The following is a 21,245-nucleotide window of genomic DNA, read 5'->3' on the forward strand; positions in this document are numbered from 1 at the left end:
TTGAGCTTTTGCATGCATTGAAAAGTAACACATAGTGTGTTATTTACATTTTTGGTAGCCAAAATGCATTTGCAAGCTTAAAAAAAACCCCTGTGTTTCCCTTTCCACCAATTCCACTTTTTGACAGTCCTCCAGGCCTTTAACTCATCAGATAAGTGGGGGCTTCCTGTATTATGAGAAAAAGAAAACTCCCTATCCACTTCCCCCACACCATACATAGTTGTATATAACCCTGTCATGTTCCTGTTACCCGCCTCCCCCACACCCCCAAACTGAAGATGCAAATGTAATATCTTTTTCTCAGAGTTGTTCCAGGTCATGGTCATACTGGCTGTTTTTTCTGCAACTTTTCCAGATCTATAATATTTGTTGCAGTGCAGTGGCTGGAAATGTTATCTTGCTGCACACATTTGCAACAACAGAATTTGCCAAATAGAATTCTTTCATGACCAATACTTATCTGGCTTATTTTAAGGAGGGTGGTGGTGGATATGGAGAGCCTACAAATTTCCTGTACAGTATATCTTGCTCCATTGTATCATCCTTGTTCCTGACTGATACTTGTCCCTTCTCTCAGTTCTTGGTAAATATTCCCAACCTCCTTTTTTCACATGGTAACTTTTTAGATACGCTGTCATGTCTTTTGCAATCATCCTGATCTTTCTGCATTAAAAAAAGCATGCTTCCTGCTTTCTGTTCCTAAAAATAGAATGATTTCTCCTCAGTCCTGCCCAGTTCATAATGCTGTATTATATATACTTATGCATTAGTCAGTTTCATATATGAGTCAAAGGCAGGTTTGGGGCCAAAATTAGGGATTTTTCTATGAGCCATAGATAGGTTGAGGGTAAAACTTTGGGTCAATTAACAAAGAATGTGAAGGATGAAGCAAAGGTAAACAATGCCAAATAATTTACAAAACTCCGGCAGGCATAACTGTTTGTGCTCACACTAAAGTTTTGAAGGATGAGGAAGGAATGGTAAATGGTGACTATATGATATTGTAGGAGAGATGATCAGTCATGGATGGGGCTAAAAAATGCGGGCACATCAAAAAATGTAAAGGCAAAAGTTCAGGTATAGTATCAACTCTTACCAAAAAAGGACCCACCATCTTCTCGAAGTACAGTGGTAAAAGGTAAGAGCTTAGTCCATCCCAGTAGAACCTAAAAGGACTAACTCTCTCTACTCTCTTAGTGCTCCTCTGAGGTGAATTATCAAAGAGCCACTGCTATTTTCCCACCCAGGCTTTCAAACAAACCAGAAGTGGTACTGTGGCAGAGAGAGTAGAGGAGGTGGGTGTTTCTTTTAAGTTCTCTCAGGATGGACTAAGGTCTCACTTTTTGCCATTCTACTCAAAGAAGGGTATGGTTACTTTTTAAATGAGCAACAGTACAACCAGCCCTCCTTATCCATGGATTTTTTTATCTATGGATTCAAGCATTCATGGCTTGAAAATATTCCCCCCCCCCCAAAAAAAGGATAAATTCCAAACAGCAAAACTTGATTTTGCCATTTTATATAAGGGGCACTGTTTTGCTATGCCATTGTATTTAATGGGACTTGAGCATCCATGGATTTTGTTATCCATGGAGAATCCTGGAACCAAACACCAGTGGATAACAAGGGCCCTCTATACTTACATTGTTCCATGGATAAGTCAACCCACCTTTTTTGGGATTGACTTTTTGACTAAAATTTCTAGACTTATGTATAAGTCAAAAAGTCAGCCTCCCAAAAACCTGGGGTGACTCATCTATAGGACAACATATGTACTGTATCTCAACTCTTACCAAAAAAGGAACCTTTATCCGAGTAGAGTGTCTTTTTGTTCAATAGTGACACAGTGAAAAACAGATCTAACTGTAAGCTTTTATTGACTGGCGCATCCCATCTTGGGGTTTGATTTTAAGTGGACCTGAAAACATTAACATTGAACCACATTGTCATTTTAAGCATTAAGATGAAAAGGCTCCTAGAGCAGCTGATCAACAATAGCAAATATAAAATCACACCTGTCTTCAGGCTTGTGCACTTTTTAAAATTTAAAGTAAAAACAGCCTGTAAATTGAATAAATCAAAGCTTGTAATTTGCTTATCCCTCCTACCTCAATTCAACATTAGCAAACAAAAACTATTTTCTTTGGCTCATAGTCACAAACAACATCTTTTTGCTGAGAATAATAATAAGGTAAGTTTTTAAAACTACTTTAACTTGTACACAAAGACCTGGATCTGAAACATTTGAGAGCGGCTATTCTCCAAATATAGTACATTGTCTAGAACTGAAAGAAACCAGTAGGTCAGCATGATTTTTTTCTCCAAGTGATGTGTTTTCATATATTAAATCTGAGGCATGGTGTCCCAAGTTTTCTTATTCATTGCTTATATCAAATTAGTCAATAGATTAGGTGAGACTTCTTTTCTTCCTTTCCATTGGTGAAAGGGAAATAAGGGATGAAAAATTCACAAGTGTAACCTCTTGGGTGCTGAGTCTCCTATTACTCTAACTAGTAAAAATAATGAATAGCTTAAAAGTACAGCAATATCTAAAGCATCAAAAATAAAGTCTTTCCCATCAAGATGCTTTCAGTCACTATGTACAATAAAATCCGTAAAAATCAAGAAAGATACATTTAACAGTCAGCACAACATTGTAGATATCCTTTTTGGATTTTGTAATGACAAAACTGTTTGCAGGATTTAATTCTTCTAAATAGGTTTCCCTGGAAGTGAGATCACAAATGATGATGGTAAGCTGAGAAGATTCCATTTTCATTTTAAGAACTCTCTCTTCTTGCATCCTGTTCCCATTCTCACTTTATTAGCTGACTTTACTTTGTTGAAAAAAATTCATGTTACAGAGTACTAGGCTGTTCCAGCCGTCTTCCCAGGCTACTGTTCTAAACTAATATCAGTACAGTATGTCCTTTTGCAACAGGTTGCTTGTCTCATGCTTAATTACAATGAGAATTCAAAACCTTCTTTTCAACTGTGTAGGAAGTTAGAACTGGACAGTGCTGTCCCTTTTCTTAGATGTTCTCGTACACATCTGTACTATTGTTCTCATAAACATCTTGGATTTCTCCTTGGATGTCCTGTTGATACATAAAACATTTGGTGAAAACAAGAAGAAATGTAATTTTATTATGAAGAGAATGGAACACATAGTAACTACTGTATGTAAAATAGTGATACAGATTATTCATCTATAAGAAAAGAGACAGGTTATCAAGTCATTCAGGCTCTGAAATGACTGCTCAACATGAATGTAACCTTAATGGAAAATAGCCATCAGCACAACCATCACCATGGTCTTATAGACCTTCAGAAGGGCACTGTGGCATATGCAGCATCTTATGCTGAATCCAACCACTACTTCCACTGTAGTTTAAGTATAGTTTAACCATTTAACTCCCCAAACCTTAAAGAAACTGGGCAGAGGAATATTCCCCCTCCTCAGATAGGAACATTATAGAAAATAGTGATACAGAATGTCTTAAAATTGTTGCATTGAGAGTTCTACCCATCCTCTCATTCCAAGTATCAAAAAGGACATCAGTTATAAAAATGATATTCTTTTTATGGAATGAAAAGCCCCAAGTATTTTCAGCCTATGGACCAAATATTGTTGGTTCTTGGCTCAGAAATTTCTAAAGTTTTGAGCCTAAGTTTGTACAGGCTACAGGCAATATAAACATAATAATGATTCAAACACATAATAATACAATCTGATATATTTAGATGTTATCTCTTTGTGGTTTTATACAGCCCTCTGAAGAGGGCTTAAAAGCATCCAAAAACAACACAGATTTTTCAGCTAATAAAAATGCCATCTTTTTAGTACAGTATTTTGAGATGTGTTCCCAGATTTTACTGCATCCTTCCTGGGTTTTGCTTTTCTAAAAATCAGCTTTTAAGGGCCAAATTCACATCCATAAGTGTGCTGGATGCCTACTTGATCCATGGATATCTAGAGATAGGCCTTTCAGATTGGCCTGCATCCTGAACCCCTACAGAGTTCTTGTGCTACATAGAAGGGAGTCTTCACAAGGTATTGATATAATCATATTTTAGTAGTAGTAGTACTTTTATTTCTTTTGTGCCTCTCCTCAAAGCTCGAGGTGGGGTACAACATGTTAAAATTCAAAACACAATTTTTATAAAAGCCATATAAAACTATTTCTGAATATTATTTATTTTCCTTATTCATATTTTCTTTGGGCTATTGCCTGCAGTCTTCCCCCCCTGTGTCTTCACAAGATAAACAATGCTCTTCATAAATTTATTTCTGTATGCCTAAGTAGCTCAATTACAGATCAACAGGTCTGAAACACTCTCTTTAAAAAAATCTATTTTTAAAAAAATATACCCTGCAATGAGCCCTCAGGGTAATGCACAAAATTACAAATAAGCACATTATAAAAACGCATAAAAACAGGAAAGCAATTAAAAATGGCTATTAAAAATATCATAAATATGTATCAGCCCAAAAGGGCCAGCATCTCAGGCAAATATTGGCAATTAAGAAGTTTCAACCAGAAGCTTGCCAGAATAAGTTATTAACTAGTTTTCTAAAAGTGAACACAGAACAGGAGTTCTATGATAGAGTCTCTTTCCTTGGAGGTCTTTAAACAGAGGCTGGATGGCCATCTGTCAGGGATGCTTTGATTTGGATTTCCTGCATGGCAGAATGGGGTTGGACTGGATGGCCCTAGTGGTCTCTTCCAACTCTATGATTCTATGATTCAATGATTCTATAGGAGTTCCATAGGAAGCAGGGGTGGGAGGCTGGAGATCCAGATATGTGATTTTTACTGTGTGGTTCATAAATGATAATTAATTCTTGGTGTAGGGGTCAGTGTTTATAAAAATCAAAGAAAATTCAAGAAGGTCCATTTTAATATTCAGCTGAAACCAGCTTTTATCCAGAAACCATGTGAAAGCAAAGGGTCATAGCATTCCATTTTCTAGATGCAGGTCCACCTCCCTGAACCCCATTGGCTACTGATTGACCATAGGGGTGCCCTAGGAAAAATCAACTACCACCCAGTTTGCCACTTTCAGCCTCCCAGACTTCTGCATAAGCATGCTGACAGAAATAGGATCAGTTTCAAATAGGATTTCTACCACTATATTTCATTTCCATCTCCACAACAACTGAGCATCATGATGACAGGAAAGCCAACAGAGAGTGTGTGACTGTAGTGGAGGTGTTGTATTTAGTATGGATTAGACATTTATTTGTTTATAAGAATTCTGTAATGCCCTAAAGGCACCAGATCCCATCTGAACTTGGAAAGCTAGGCAGACCACCAACAAAGTCCAGGTGCTGTAAGCCATCTCTGAGTACTCCTTGTTTCAGAAAACACTATGAAATTTGTAGGGTCACTATAAGTCAGCAAGCCACTTGAAAGCACATACACACATGCCATTCACTTAAAAATATTCAGGGCCTCACCTGTGTTTTTCCCCAATTTCACCACATAAATTTATGAAGCGCATTGTTTATCTTGACACTGTCAAGTGGCAATTCAAAACTACTTTCTTCTGATAGATGTGGGAATTTCATTTATGTTTCTGCATACACACAAACCATGTAATATGATAACAAGCAATGACCCAGGTTCTCCCTTGCACTCTGATATGTGTACTCTAAAATCCATTGTAGTGCATGAGCGAGATCTATTTCACAAATTTCTGTGGCTAAGCCGAGATGCAGTTGACTCCACATCTGCTATTTTCAAAGCACAACCAACATCCAAATTGGCCCCATGAGCAATATAGACATAATCTGGAAATTAAGCAGCTGGCATTCCAATTGGTCTTGTTTAAAGAGAAAGTATTCTGGCAACCTTTATACGTTTTCAGAGCCAAACATAGAAACCAGAAAAATGACAATGAAGCCCAAATGTTCTCTTTCTAACTTGAGTTAGAAGAATTAGCTTATACAGTATTGAAATAAGCCTTGTTTTGGAAGAAGCAAAATACTGTACAAGGGATTCTAACTGTATATGTGATCCAGTGTACAAAAAAATACAAGAGTCTACACAATATCATTGTTTAATGCTCTAAATGCTGGTTTTATTTGGTGAAGAATTCAAGGAAGCTTGAAAGACTGCAAAATCTTTAAACTACTGATGGATGCCTTACACCTTCAATATTACTGAGAAAATCCAGATTTATGTGTGCAAACATATCTACTAGCTCATCCAAGTATTGTTTTGTTTTGTTTTGTTTTGTATGCAGAGAGAAGAGAGAGAACTTGGAAGTAAAATGTTGTTGTTGTTGTTATCATCATCATCCCCATCATCATTATATTTATTTATATCCTGCCTTTTTCCCACAGCAATATCCTATGAAATCCTGGCATCTGCAGTTTAGGGAGAAGTATTTTATCCAGAGAGCACTCTTGCCTCACCAAACTACAATCCCCAGGATTGCATAGGATGTAGCCATGGCAGAAAGTGGAAGCATAGTGCTATAGCTGTGTGGTGTGAAAGCATCTAACTGGCATTTACTCATAATACGATAGAAAGACAAATAAATGCTGAAGTAGTTACATAATCAACACTACGCTCTTTGAGATGTGTCAAATGTGTTAAGAGAGGCCAGTATTTTCTACTGTACTTCCTGCTTTTACATTTTACATTTTGCAGAATATTTGGGCTCTTCTCTTTTTTTCAGCATTCTGAGATATTTTGTTCCTACTTCCAAAAGCAAAATTTTATAGTACCATTTGGCCATCATGTGACATGTCAGTTGACGGGAGTGAACCCAAACCCTCATTCCCTCCCCATCTTCAGGATGTTTCAATCCTCTGCCTGTTTCCCTTCTTCCTCCTTTTAATGGTTTTTTAAAGGTCTATGTCAAGCAATAAGGCAGTAGGTTCCTGTGCTGAGAAAGATCAACACAGCACTTTCATTCACTAGTCAAACTGAGAACCTGAGTGGAACAAAGCTTTGAAATATGCTCCTTTCTCTAATGAGTTTATCACAAGTAGGAGATCAGGAATTTATCCCATGAATATCCCAGAAAAATCATGTAATTACACATAACAATTCACACGACATCACACAAAACCCACCATTAAAGTGGTCACAAAGAAGCATTAATGCACATCGTTTAACTTTCGGGATTTCAGCCACAATGCATTTCCGATATCACTTTATTTGCGCAATTGTGTGTGATAATCATTTGCAAAATTACTCGCTATTTCCACCTCATTTGTGGGATACTTTAAATGCCCCTTAATGTCTATTTAATGTCGAAATCAGCCCCAGTATGATAAACTCCTTATAATCATAGAATCATAGAGTTGGAAGAGATCTCAAGGACCATCCAGTCCAACCCCTGCCATGCAGGAACTCACAGTCAAAGCACCCCTGACAGATGGCCATCCAGCCTCTGTTTAAAAACCTCCAAAGAAGGAGAATCTACCATTCTCCAAGGGAGCGTGTTTCACTGTCAAAGAGCTCTCACTGTCAGAAAGTTCCTCCTAATGTTTAGGTGGAATCTCTTTTCCTGTAGCTTGCACCCATTGTTCCAGGTTCTATTCTCTGGAGCAGCAGAAAACAAGCTTCTTTTTTCTAAGTCTTGTATTTTTAATTTCTAAAAAAAAAAAAATTTGAGATCCCTAGTAATAAAGTAAAGTAATAAGACTAATTGTTTTTTTATATTATTATCAGCTTTTCTGGATATAAATCCACTTCTTCAATCCTATGCGATCAGTAATGGCGGGGGGAGGGGTTATGGGGGTGGAATGTCCAGTGCAGGACTTCCTGTGCATGCGGGAGCACACGCGCACAGCTGGAATTCCCCACACGGCCCGAGGGAGCAGCAATGAAACCCTGGGAAGGGCATGGAAGAGCCCCTGAGACCCAAGGAGGGCAGGAAATGCTCCACGCATCCCTGGGAAGTGCCTGGGAGGAGCCCCCCGGGACCTGGGGAGGTGAGAAATGCCCCGCACATCCCCTGGAAAGGCCAGGGAGGGGATCCTGGGATGACAGGAAATGCCCCACATGTCCTTGGGAAAGGCCAAGGAGGAGCACCTCAGACCTCAGGATGGCCAGGGACTGATTGGGTGTCAACCTCTTCTGGGGTGTCATCCCCCCCCTTCCAGAGTGTCATTCGGAGCAGCCTGCACCCCCCTAATGACGCTACTGCTTCAAATGTAGTACAGAGTGATATCCAAGCCTCTTAATACAAAGCATATTTACCCAGTTGTGGACGTGGTACGGAATATAATATGATCTAGAAAGATACACACCATGACCTTTGTCCCAAATTTTCAATGGGATGTTTAAGGTGATAGCGGTCTTTCAGATCAACATAGTGGTCAGTTAGTATTAATGTGTGAAAAGCTGAAAACAATACATCTGCTTACCTAAAGACATTTTCCTTGGGTTCAAAACCTTCTCTGAGAAGATTCTTTTTGTTACATGTGCAGTAATGAGGACTCTTGTATTAATACATGTAATGTATCATGAGGCCGTTGTCTTTGGTCATACTTCTGCTAATGGATTGGAATTTGTGAATATAATTCAATTCAGCTGTTTTTATTTTTAGTCCTCCTTTGTAATTTTCTTGTTCAAAGACTGTGACCTTTACATTTTGTACTGTATGTCCAGGGAAGCTAAAATGTTCTGCAGTTGGTTTTTTGATATTGCCACTTCTAATGTCTAATTTGTGTCCATTTAGCCTCTTGTGTAGAGTCTGTTCTGTTTGTCCAATATAAAATGTAGAGAGCATTTCTGGCATAGGATGGCATATATCATGTTACGTTACAAGACCAAGTGAATGCACCTCTGCTGTTGTGGGTGACAATACTGGCTCCAGTAATATTGCTCCCAGAGTAGATGTAATTGATGTAAGAAACTCATCAAAGCAAAGGAAAGATCTATCTAGCCTCCACTTAATTATTTTTGTCTTCCTCTGATTTTCAATATGTTAATCTGTTTCAAACAACAATAAAATCTCAAAACATCTTGGTCAACTTGTTCATTTGCCAAAGTCAAGTAAGGCCATCACTCCTCCTACTCTGAAGAAAGTCTCAGAGGTACAATCCCTCCCATTCTCCCTTGCCATCCCAATGATATGGTTCTACAGTAGCAGCTAAATCCAAGAAGGACCCCTCAAGAGAGCAAGGGCAAAAATGTCTGACTCACCTTAGTTTTAGACATCCCTGTGTATGATGGGTTACTTAAATTTTTCTGAAAGTCTATATAGATGTCAGGTTGATGAGGTTGTAAGTCCTGGAGAGAATAGGAATAAGAGAGAATAAGGGACAGCAAACATATGCATTGTAGACAGGCAGTAAATACAAATAAATAATTCTTAGCAATTTTTTTTAAAAAAAGTGAGATCCCATTAATAGAATATTCTCTCTTATGCACATATAAATGTAGCTTAGGATGTCATGTAGCAGTATTCTCCATATCCACTTAGACCAGAAATTGGCAACTGACTCTCCCATTTCAAGGCTTAATGCTGGTATTGCCAGCGGTTTCCAGTAGCACTGTCCATGATAGATGTACCTTGTGAAAACATTCACAGGCATGCTCTGGCTCATCCCCTTTGGAAGCCTTTATTGGTTGCTAAGTATTAAGGTTAATTGGCGTAGAGGTGGACACAAAAGTGTAACTGGGAAAAAATGTGCAGTTTGAAAATTGGTGATGTGCAGTTGAAAAAATGGAAGGGAAACTACAGGTACTGTACATCCATTAACTTTACAAAGGAATCTTGTAGCACCTTTGAGATTAACTGCAAGAAATAAATTGTATCATAAGCTTTTGTAAATGATTAAGCACTTAGATAGCAGTGTTTATCAGACAATCTTGGTAAAAACTGAAGTCCAGTTTTAGAGAAGTACCACTTTTGGAATACAAATTTGATGAAGCATCAGGAATGGCTCTTGCCCTGATTAAGAGTCACTGAGTTGGCATTTGCACTGCTGGATGAGCCATAGAGTTGTCCTGTTAGTTAAGGAACTGGAACAGATTCATACATTCATTGTTGCTGTATAGTAGATTAGAGCTACTGGTTTCTGTGGAGAAACTGCCAAAGAGTAAAGCATACTTTATGCCTATTTGGCCTGTTTTTTAATATGAAGGGGGAACTGTGCACGTGGAATATTTTTTCAAAAATCCTGGTACTATAAATCATAGTTTTAAATATGCAAATTTGAAATCATCCATTCCTGCTGATACTGAGTTAGAGCTGAATAACAAGCATTGCAAACCTATACATGTTTACTCAAAAGTAAAGGTCACCATTTCCAGTGTGGCTCATTCACTTCTATCTAGTACTTGTGTTTACACCTTTGGTGGCTAAAGACAAAAACAGAATAGGATGATTTTAATATATAGTTTTTAGTTTTTTGCATTACATAGCATAACTCTCCATTTCGGGGAAAGCTAAATCCCCGCAATTTCTCTGGAGAAGGCATATGTGCAAGTCTCAGGTGCCTCTTATGTATCTATAGAGAGGGCTACAGAGGTGTAAAGCATCTGGGCTGTTCTTTCCACCCCACCATCCCCACAGCAGAAAGTATAGCCAAAGAACAGTGTTATGCTCACAGCTTCCTCAATTTAGAGAAATGTGTTCCAAAGCTAAAGCTATTCTTTGCCCTCTGACTACACAGCAGCAGAAACTACATCTGCAAATAAGCGCATGAAAAAAGATAAACATCTCGCTACTAAAAATGCACATCAGATTGACTGATGCTACAAATGTCTCCCACCCAAAATCGAACAGCAGACTTTTCTGTGCATGTTTATGGTAATGGTTGGTTGCCATGGTCATGGTGATAGTTCCCTTGGCAACAGGAAGATGGGGAGGAGCCTTAGCAGGCAGGACAGACAGGTGGCATGAACAGTAGATGAAAGATTTGAATGGCTCAGTGATGCAGCAAAAATTAAAGAGCAAGCGGTCATGGTTTCAGTTTCCTACCATTCAATTCAATGGGCAGTGTGTCCCCAAAATCAAGCCTCTTATTGTGAATATAACAAAAAGAATAGGAAAGGAGGAAAATAAAGCAACAATGCAGGAAGGGACTCAAGAAGCACAGTCAGCATGCAGACTTTAAGCTTGGAACACAACAAAAAACCCTTCACGGTGGGATATGTATACAAAAACGGATAGATGAACCTCAGAAATATGAACTTGAAATATACTTCTTTTACAAATAATCATCAAATATAAGCTTTCTATAGCATTATTCTTACAAATTTGGTCTTATTATATCAGAACACAATCTTACAAATTCCATGAAGATCAGTGTTCTTTATCATAAGGTAATATCACACTATATCACACTACTTCAAGGTAGTTGCAATTAGTCTAAGGCCTCTAAAAAAAGGCTGAGGGGCCTTAGACTAACTGCAGTTATAAATATCGGCTGAGGATCTGACTATGGATTAACACTATTACAAGCACTGACTGTAGATTCATTGGAGTATAAGTATTATGACACTATGATGTTACTTAATCATTGAAATATATTTTGCACCTTGAACTAATGTGATATAGGACCCTATCACATGGGGATAAAAGAGCAGCTTACCTTTCCTGAATTCAGTGCTAATTTGGGAGGCAGCTGGGTCCTATAACACATAAATCGCTGCCAAATTGCTGCCTGGATCCAACCCGGATACAGCCCAGGTCGTCTAAACCACTTCCACAGCCCCTTTTTGATAACAGAGGTTTCCAGCTTCTAAAAATGGCTGTTGAAACAGCTTAGACAACCTGGGCTGTATCTGGGATGGACCCAGGCAACAATTTGGTGGCGATTTATGTGTGATAGGGCCCAGCTGCCTCCCGAATTAGCACTGAATTCAGGAAAGGTAAACTGCTCTTTTAACCCCATGCAATAGAGTCCATAGTGTGATATTACCTTGTGATAAAGAACATTGGTTTTCATGGAATTTGTATGACTGTGTTGTGCTATAATAAGACGGCATACTACTAGCTGAAAACCTCACAGACCTTGGAACAACTACTAAGGAAAATCAAGGAAGAAAGTAAAAAGGCAGGCTTACTGTTGAACATAAAGAAAACAAAAATAATGACTATGGAGAATCTACACAAATTCAACCTAGACAATGAGGAAATAGAAACAGGAAAATAATTCTCATACCTGGGATCAAACATTGTTTGGAATGGAGACTGTAGCTAGGAAATCAGAAGATTAAAATGGGAAGGGCGGCTATGAAAGAACTAGAAAAGATCCTACACTGTAAAGATATACAACTAAGCACAAATACTAGAAGCATACAAGCCATTGTATTCCCTATGTATAGATGTGAGAGCTGGACAATTAAGAAACAAGATAGGAAGAAAATAAATTCATATGAGATGTAGTGCTGAGGATACGATGGATAGCCAAGAAGACAAACAAATGGGTCCTAGATAAGGTAAAGCCAGAAATCTCCCTGGAAATCAAGATAACAAAACTAAGGCTGTCATACTTCAGACACATCATAAGAAAGCATGACTCATTTGAAAAAACAATGCTAGGAAGTAAAAAGAGAGGAAGGCCGCATGTTAGATGGATGGACTGTATTCAGGAGGTCACGGGTGTTAGTTTGCATGAACTAAGCAGAGCTATGGAGGATAGAGAGTCTTGGCGATATCTCATCCACAGGGTTGTCAAGGATCGAGACCGACTCTAGGTCAGTTAACAGTAACAAAACAAAAAACAGTATCTATTACAGACATTATATCTATCTAATGTTGTAATTATGTGTGCTCAAGTTGACTCAGATGTATGGTGACACTAGCCTCGGGTTTTCTTGACAAGATTTATTCAGAAGAGGTTTACCATTGCTGCCTTCTTAAGCAGAGAGAGTATGATTTACTCAAGGCCACACAGTGAATTTCCATGGCTGGGCTGAGGTTTGAACCCTGGTCTCCTGGTATCCTACTCCAACACTCAAACCACTATGCCACACTGGCTCTCTAATGACGTAATATGTTATTAGAATATCTACATAACAAATATGAATTATGTATATAAAGTGAAGTTATTATTGCTTAGTCTATCAACTAAGCAAAAGCATAGCTTATGTGAACTAGTCAACTCTATCCCATTATTTCTCATTTTTATTATATAATATTCCTTCTTCATAGCCATTGCCAGAATCATATGACAGCTGATTCAGAGCCTTGAGTATATACTAGGTATTGCAGCTACAGGATTCAATAGGCAGTCTTCCATGGATGATATGCTGTGTATCTGGATACAACTGGTAGTCTTATGTAACAATCTCTCTCTCTCTTACACCTTACACACACACACAGTGTACTTTTTCATTTTATCTTTCCAACTTCTGTATTTCCTTGTGAGACCAAGTTTAGCCTGTAATGCACCGTGAGTCCTGCCCCTGGATTAATTTTGTTTAGCAATCCCTCTCTACAAAATGTCATTTTGGAGATAAAAATTGCTACAGATACTCACAGTGTACATGGATTCAGGAGGCTCCAGGCTGCTTGAAATGTGCTGAGGTGTTGACCTTTTATCTGGGCACTTCTTGACATGGTTCTTCCAAGGCCACACCACCTTTTCATGAAGATGTAATAAATAGGAGCAAATGGTGACACATTAGTCCCAAATTTATGAGACTTGGAGTCTCTCCAAACTTTTGTCTTTTATAACTATTCCAAATTGTTCAAAAGCCCTTTGAATGCAAGTAAAATTCACATTTGTCTCTTGTGGAGACACCAGCCTAAACACAACTAGAACTCAATAATTATCCACACATTTAATGTAGGATCAGATGCAATATTCCATAGCTAGTGGCATGTAGCAGAGTCTTGCTACCCATGGCAGCAGAGCATATGTTCTTTGTTCATTTCAAACATCTGAAATGTGAGCTACTACCTTACCTTTTTCTGGATTACTTACAGCCTTAGAATTGCTTGTCTATTTACCATATGGATGCTAAAACTGTACACTTCAAAGGTGTCACAGGTCTGCAAGGTTTTCTCTCCAAAAGAACAGGGCTGGGCAAACTCCATAAGACCACCTTTGGACCCCCAAGACCTACTATGGGCCACCCAAAGAGTAACCAGAAGTGGCTGGAAATTCACATAAGGAGGAGCTGGGAAAGTAGAGACGCCTTCAAGGTCCGATAGGTCACTTTGTTTTAAGACTAAATCACTCTTGAAGATTTCTTCAAATGGAAGAAACTGTTTTTTTTTAATTTAGGAGGTTCATAGGACTTCCATGTCTGCTTTAGGGGTTGCTGTAAACCTCTCACCTATATGAACAATCCTATCAGCTGAACATTTCTGTCAGAAATTATATAATTTCAATCATATATAAATTTGTGAAACATTAATTAATCAATTCACCTAACGTATATATTCATCTATAAGTCGAAAAAATCTATGCCAAAAAATTGACCCCAAAATCTCAAGTCGGCTTATTTATGGGTCAGTATGGTAATGTGATAGCAGCTCTTTCAGATTTCCCCAAGAGTGCAGAAAGGGGTTTATTTCTCTCTGGAGCCAAGCAGAAAGAGTCCTGGGTGACTGATTGCTGTTTCTTTCAGAGGCCCCCAAACCTGCCCTTGATTTATATATAAGGTCGACTTATAATCGAGTATATAAGGTATTTAATTGATGGGCTTTAATCAAGTAATTGGATTTGTCAACTAAGATTTATTTATGTCATGTGATAACCTTCATTCTAAATGATGGGATAAACTATGACATATTTATGTAGCAAACCTCTGATATGTAGTAACAAATACAACATAGTAGAGTTAAGGAAGAAAATATTTGATAACATACCTCTCTCTTCCAGGCCAGCAAGACTGTTCCCACTATGCTTAAAGCAGCCAAAAGAATGATGACAGTGATGAGGCAAATCCATATAGTAGAAGTTTTCTCTGCAAGGAAATACCCTTTCTCTGCAAGGGAATAAACAGTAAAAAAGTGTTCAAAACTCAATTAGAGGTTTTAATTTCTCAAATAAAATCTATAGAATTAATATTAATATGCATAAGAAGAAGATCCTAGTGATCCTAGTAACAATAGTGCTCCTAGTAACAATAACCATGTAGGCCAATGGTAATAATCAGAATAATAATCTTTCTTTTGAACACATGGGTGAATCTGAGAGCCAGGTTTTTTTAAGTACATCCACCCCATGTGAATATTGCTGCCTGTCTGCCTCACTAAGGAAGGAGAAAGCTGAAGGAGAATTTCCCATTAGCTCTACCCAGCATTAGCACTGGTGAGTGCTGCTGGGAGATGCAGTTCAACAACATCTAGAGGGTTACAATTCCCTATCCCTCTTCTATTCGATCTGGATTTATCCAGCAGACAATCCATTGAAAAGTTCTGAAAATCCTAAATATAGTCCCCCCCACACACACACACACTACTGATTCCCAGCAACTTTTAATGGAAGTCACACTGGCTCTGATACTGTAGGTAATACAAAACTATCATGGCAAGTAATTACTTATATCTTTCTTTCCACTTCTTGTAAGCAGCAGAGAGGGTGAATAAATAGCATTCCACCTATTATAATAGTATTCTGCCCATTATAATCTACAGTAGCCCCTCCCAATATGTGGGGGATCCGTTCCGGACTCCCATGCAAAAATGGCGGCTCACAAATATTTGAGTTCCATTAAAAATAATGGTGCATGCAGCCGAGGTGTGCATGTAGGGCCATGCTCAGGTGCACACCACCATTTTGTCCCTCCTCACTTGTCCCTCCCACAAAGAGTGAGACCATGGGCCACAAAAAGGGAGGGACAACTGTACTTGCTTTCCCCTCTAGCACTACAAATGGCATTGGGGCAGTGCTGGCAAGTACTGTAGATTCTATGTTAGTGAGGCCCTGAATCCATTAAAAGAGCCAACCAACATGCCTATCTCTAAAATAGATTCAGCACTTTGGAAAGCTCCTTTAAAGCTTGGGCTAAAGCTAAAAGAAAGAAGCATACATACTGCCCCACTGACATAGAAGCCACCAAGTGCCACTCTTTAGGGGTCAACAGTTTTCCCCGGATTTACAAAACCACTTTGTCAACTTGAAATTTAAAAACATTTTTCCTGACTGGAACCTTACTTATGATCCAGCAAACTGACCATTCTCTCATAGGGTTAATGCTGAGCCAAAGGGAACATAGAAGTAGCTGTGCTAACCAAAACAATCCCCCCCCCAAAAAAAATCCAGACTGCATATTAGTGTACTACTTGTAACAGGCCCAACATCAAAATCACAAAACAACATGCACATTTGTTCTCAGCAGATGTTGAGGCTAAGAATAGCCCATCTCCAGCCTAACAAAAGTATGTCAGTTGACAGAGTCACATATGAATATGTACTGACTCTTGTGCACTGCTTATAAAGTGGGTATATAAAGCTTTGAGGATCAAGTCTATTTAGAGCATTTCTGTTTCCTCTTTTCCCCTCCGTCTACCCTTTGTGACTCTTCTTCTTTTGAGAAGCTATTTTGTACTTTTTCCCTCTGGTTGGTTTAATAAAGCTATTACCATGATACAGATTTTGGATGTTTCTTGCTCCCAGCAAAAATATATATTCTGTCATAGAGTTAATGCTGAGTAAAAGGGAACATGTGGCAGCTGTGCTGACCTAAACAAATAAAACAAAATCCAGTCTGCATACTAGGCTGCTGAGCAAAACTTACTAATTTAATTTTGAGGGTCAGTTTGACCTCTGCTGTGAGACACTTGCTCAGTTCCCTCAGCTCTGTCTCAGAGCAAAAAGCTTAACCTTGCCATCAGAAGAAAATGTCGGGATTTCACAATACTTTTTTATTTGTTTATTCACTTTAATAAATGCAATTTTAAATTTAAGTAACTTTTATTTTTCTCTCTGAGGTTTCCCATGTTTTCTACAGGTTCTGGAGTGTTGTTGCTAAAAGCATCTGTTTCTATCCTTCTTTCCCTCACAATTATTGCCTGCTTCCCGGATCATTTCCTTGTTACTCCTACTCCCACTTTTCAAAAGAAAAAAACATAAAACCTCATCACTAGTCTCCAGCTTTCAACCCTCCTAGACAATCTCCTGGCTATTGACCCTGATCATTTCGGCCCAACTCAAGTCACAATTAAGTCCCTTTGAAATTAATAAGTCTTATTAGTAGAGATTAAGCCTGTTACAGACAACCAAAATAAAGCTGCTTCGAGTCACTTGGAGGTATGGTATTTCAATGAACATGCGTCCTAAGAGTCCAAAGGCCGCACCAAAGCCACCAGTCCTTAGGACTGGAGCGTGGCTTTGGTGCGGCCTTTGGACTCTTAGGATTCATGCATCATTGAAATACCATACCTCCAAAGTGACTCGAAGCAGCTTTATTTTGGCTGTCTGTAACAGGCCTGTGTCTCATTAATTCCATTGAATTAGTGAGTATGTATGTGAGTTAGTATGACCTTTGACTTTGCCAGACTTTCTTGGAGCATGAACCTGACACTGCCAATAAATCAGGATTGACAATTGCTCCTATACCCTTGTTTCCTCTTGCTGACATATGAATCATAGTCTTGATTATCACATTTTGTTAGGATTCTGTGCATGTGTGTCCAGTACTGTAAAGAAATGTGACAGTTAGAATTGGGCTTGGATACCATCTACCACCAATAAAAGTCAGATGACAAATCCTAGAATATCAGATCAATGTAGATATCTTGCTGAACCAGAAGCATGGAGTTTTCCTTCTGACATTTAGCTAGTGTATTCCAGTTTGTCTCCCAAATTTATAAAATATCAAGACCTTTTATCTTTTGATGTAACTGTCTTGATTTGATAACTAGCTTACATTTTTGTTTCTTAATTTATTTAATTACAATAATGAATATTATTTATTTATTTATTTATTGGATTTATATCTCTTCCCCCCCCCCCCCTTTTCTTCCCAAAATGTGATGCATCTGGATACATTTATTGTGTTTGTGGTTCAGAAAAGCTATCCAGAGAACTGATAACTGGGTGGCTGCTCAGCTGAATGAATGTGACTGTTACCTGAAAAATTTTATACTGTAATAAATGTGGTAGGCTTGAGGTAATTTTTTTTAAATTGGACACTGTAATCCATTTATTTCTTGTCCATGTTCATATGCAGGAAAGCTGAAAACCCCTTCCTACCAGAACTCCAAACTAGCTGTTGTTCAACTTACCTCTGAAAAGGATAAACGTCCCATTCCCTCTTCTTATTGTTGATGGTTTCCACGCAACTTTGCAGTAGTAGGTACCAGTAACAGATGCATGTCGAGTAGGGGTGATTTGAAGCTTGTACCTGGTTGTGAATGTTGTGTTCACACTGCATGCAGGTTGAGTTTTATAGTCATACTTATAGATAGTGATTTCCTTCCCTTCTAGATCACTCCGGTAATAACTGATTGTAAAGTTTGCATATTCTGGCTTACAAATCATGGTAATCTTGCAGGTTGGTTTAACTGTTTCATTGGCAAAAGCGATCTGAATTAAAGATGTGTCTTGAACATCAAGAGATTCTGCTAAATTTAAATAAAAAGTGATTGTTTTAACAACATTACCCAAGAATGGGACAGACAAAGTACTTTTTGTTAGCATGTACCTATATCCTACATACAGAAAGAAGGTAAATATCACAACATGTAAATTCATTATTAAGAGCAAAATGACAATTGGCTGAGCTGTCTACATCACAAATTACTGTAGTAAAATTAAGCCCTTGTCCACAATGCAGCATAGAATAATGTGTTAAAAATCAAATTTAATTACTTTTGACAATGAAAGATGGACTGTTTTAGCAATTAAGGAGATTTTAAATTGACATTTATCATTTATGTTCCATTACTACACTAAAGGTTTCACTACAATGAATGTGGAGGGGAGGGAAATACAATCCAGAATTTTAGTCCACTTCCCATCCGTGTTTTGAGCTTCTGAGAACAAGGAACAGCTAAAATCAGACTTCTGGAGTTTGTAGTTTGAAGAGGCACTTGAGCTCTCTAGCTAAATATTGAATACACCTCCTTGAACTGAAAATGGCAGCTTTCTATAGGATGTTGCCATGACAATTAAAGTAGAACCATAGTGCTGTAACTGTGTAGTTTAAAAGACTGCTTGGAATCTTTGGATATGTACATTTTTGAGATGAAGTGTAGATGAGAAAATTGTCTGGATTATGTTTCCATGGTATTTTATTTCTTTTTGCTTTCTCCCGTGTTTCAGGTGTTTACATAAGCTTCTGGACTTCAGATTTTATAGATATAAAGACATGCCTGGTTTCACTACGCCTCTGTTAACATTTGTAGAAATGTAGAAATGTGGCATGGGAGGATACAGAGAGTGCCAACTTCAAATTTGCTTTAACCCCATTTCCTCCCATTGAGACTACTCTTGAGTAAGTGGTTTGAGTCTTGTGATCTAAACTTTGCAATTCCCCAATCCTAACAGACTATTAAAAAAGGAAAATTAGTTTTGCAAAGATCCAAGGCAAAACGGTTTGGCTTAAGAAACAACAGGATAGTGTAACATTTGTTGGCCCTTTAATTAATTAATTTAAATAACTTAAACAACTGACTTCTGGAGAGATTTTATGATGCAACTGAATGTAAGTCAATTACTTCAGTTGACATTTGATTATATTGCCCCTTTTTGTTTCCACATTTTCAGATTAATCCATATCTTTATTGATTTGAAATAATGAGTTCCTAACACTAATTCTTACTCTAGGCAAGTTTACATTACACTCTGACTTTATATTCAGTAGGACATGGAAGCAGGCCTTGTGTTCACATGTTTATGTGCCACAGTGTGTAGAAAATTGTGTGAATGAAAGCTTCCATGTGTGATGTTGACAGAATATACTTGTAAATGAATACATGCACTCACAACTTAGTGAGCCAACATGGTGCAGTACTTTGAGCATTGGACTATGACTCTGGAAATCTTGAGTGATCTTGAGCGAGTCACACACTCTCAGCCCAGAAAATGCTGCTATTAGGGTCACCATAAATTGGAAATGACTTGAAAGCACACAACAACAACAACTAAGAACTTAACAGTAAATATTCTACATGCTGTTTGGAAAGGTAAGGTCAAGATTTGTTCCCATACCCTTCCACAAGTAGAAGCTATACACTGGGGCACAGTATGAATCAGTCCTCTCTGCTTTCTGAATTCATCCATCATGAATTCTCATCTCTGACCAACCTGGAACACTTTCGGTGAAAAGCAGGCATACAGCAAAATGTGCTGATAATACTTTGTCCACTAACAGGCAAAGACTGTGCTGAACTGGGTTTGCTGCTGTTTATACTGGAATACCAATGTTTAAAATGATAGATGGAGTCTGTTAACAAAATATGTGTGTATGTTACTTCAAGTGCTTTGGGAAATTATCATCTGTGCAACCACTGGCTTCCTCTTTTTTCTCCCTCAGCAGAGTTTGTCTGAAATTCTGGTATGTGGAAAGCAATAGGCGGAAGCGGCCTGATTACTCCATTTGCAGGAATAGAATATTACAGTCTAACAACAGAAAGACAATGGGGGTGGGAAGAGATTCTCAAAAGTGGCTGTTTTGTATAGCATAGCATCTATTTTTATCTCACACTGCAGGATACATTAAGTAGGTCGATGCTCAATGTGTGTTATTTGCCAGTGCTCAGTGAGGCTGTGTACTAATGGAACTCCTGTGGGTCTCTTCTAACATAATTTTTTGAAGATATCTCACCACTGTAAACACATCAAAGGGTCACATAAGGATTAGTTATTCATTTCTACTGATGAATCCATGAACAGTACCTAACAGGAATCAAAGAACCTATTCACTGAAATCATTATACTTTTCTTCTTAAGAATGATAAATATTTTCTCAAAAGTTCCAAGCTCACACTGCAGGATACATTAAGTAGGTCAGCCTTTCAAAATCTGGGGTGGGGTATGCGTATTAAAGTTGCTAGCTATGTCCATAAACATATGCCACACAAACCAGGAGCTAGTAAATTGCACTAGTGAACTGGCAATATTGTCATCTAGCAACAGGCACAATCAATGTGAATCACCATGCTTGGGCAAGTCACATTCTCTCAGCCTCAGAAGATGGCAGTGGAAACCTGCTCTGAAAAAATCTTGCAACAAAAAAAAAAAACATGATAGGTTCACCTTAAGATTGCCATAAGTAGGAAATGACTTGAAGGCACACAACACACACATAACAGGCACAATCAAGGTGAGTCATCATGCTGCAGAGAGAGAGAAACACAATCATGAAAATGAG

The 21,245-nt window shown here is 38.3% G+C and overlaps 1 protein-coding gene across 3 annotated transcripts in view; it reads right to left on the reverse strand.

The window, feature by feature from the left end:
- Positions 1-1,869: 1,869 nt before the first annotated feature.
- Positions 1,870-21,245, reverse strand: part of NFAM1 (NFAT activating protein with ITAM motif 1) — a 78,366-nt gene continuing 58,990 nt past the window's right edge. For all 3 annotated transcript variants that reach the window (XM_042467777.1, XM_042467776.1, XM_042467774.1), the window contains exons 3-7: positions 18,157-18,495; positions 14,794-14,912; positions 13,457-13,558; positions 9,168-9,254; positions 1,870-3,098 (exon numbers count right to left, since the gene is read on the reverse strand). In XM_042467777.1, the coding sequence (XP_042323711.1) occupies positions 3,033-3,098; positions 9,168-9,254; positions 13,457-13,558; positions 14,794-14,912; positions 18,157-18,495 (713 nt within the window). In that variant the 3' untranslated portion in view covers positions 1,870-3,032. The remainder of the gene's footprint in view (positions 3,099-9,167; positions 9,255-13,456; positions 13,559-14,793; positions 14,913-18,156; positions 18,496-21,245) is intronic.

Source organism: Sceloporus undulatus, chromosome 5 (assembly GCF_019175285.1).
Source record: "Sceloporus undulatus isolate JIND9_A2432 ecotype Alabama chromosome 5, SceUnd_v1.1, whole genome shotgun sequence".
NCBI lineage: Eukaryota > Metazoa > Chordata > Lepidosauria > Squamata > Phrynosomatidae > Sceloporus > Sceloporus undulatus.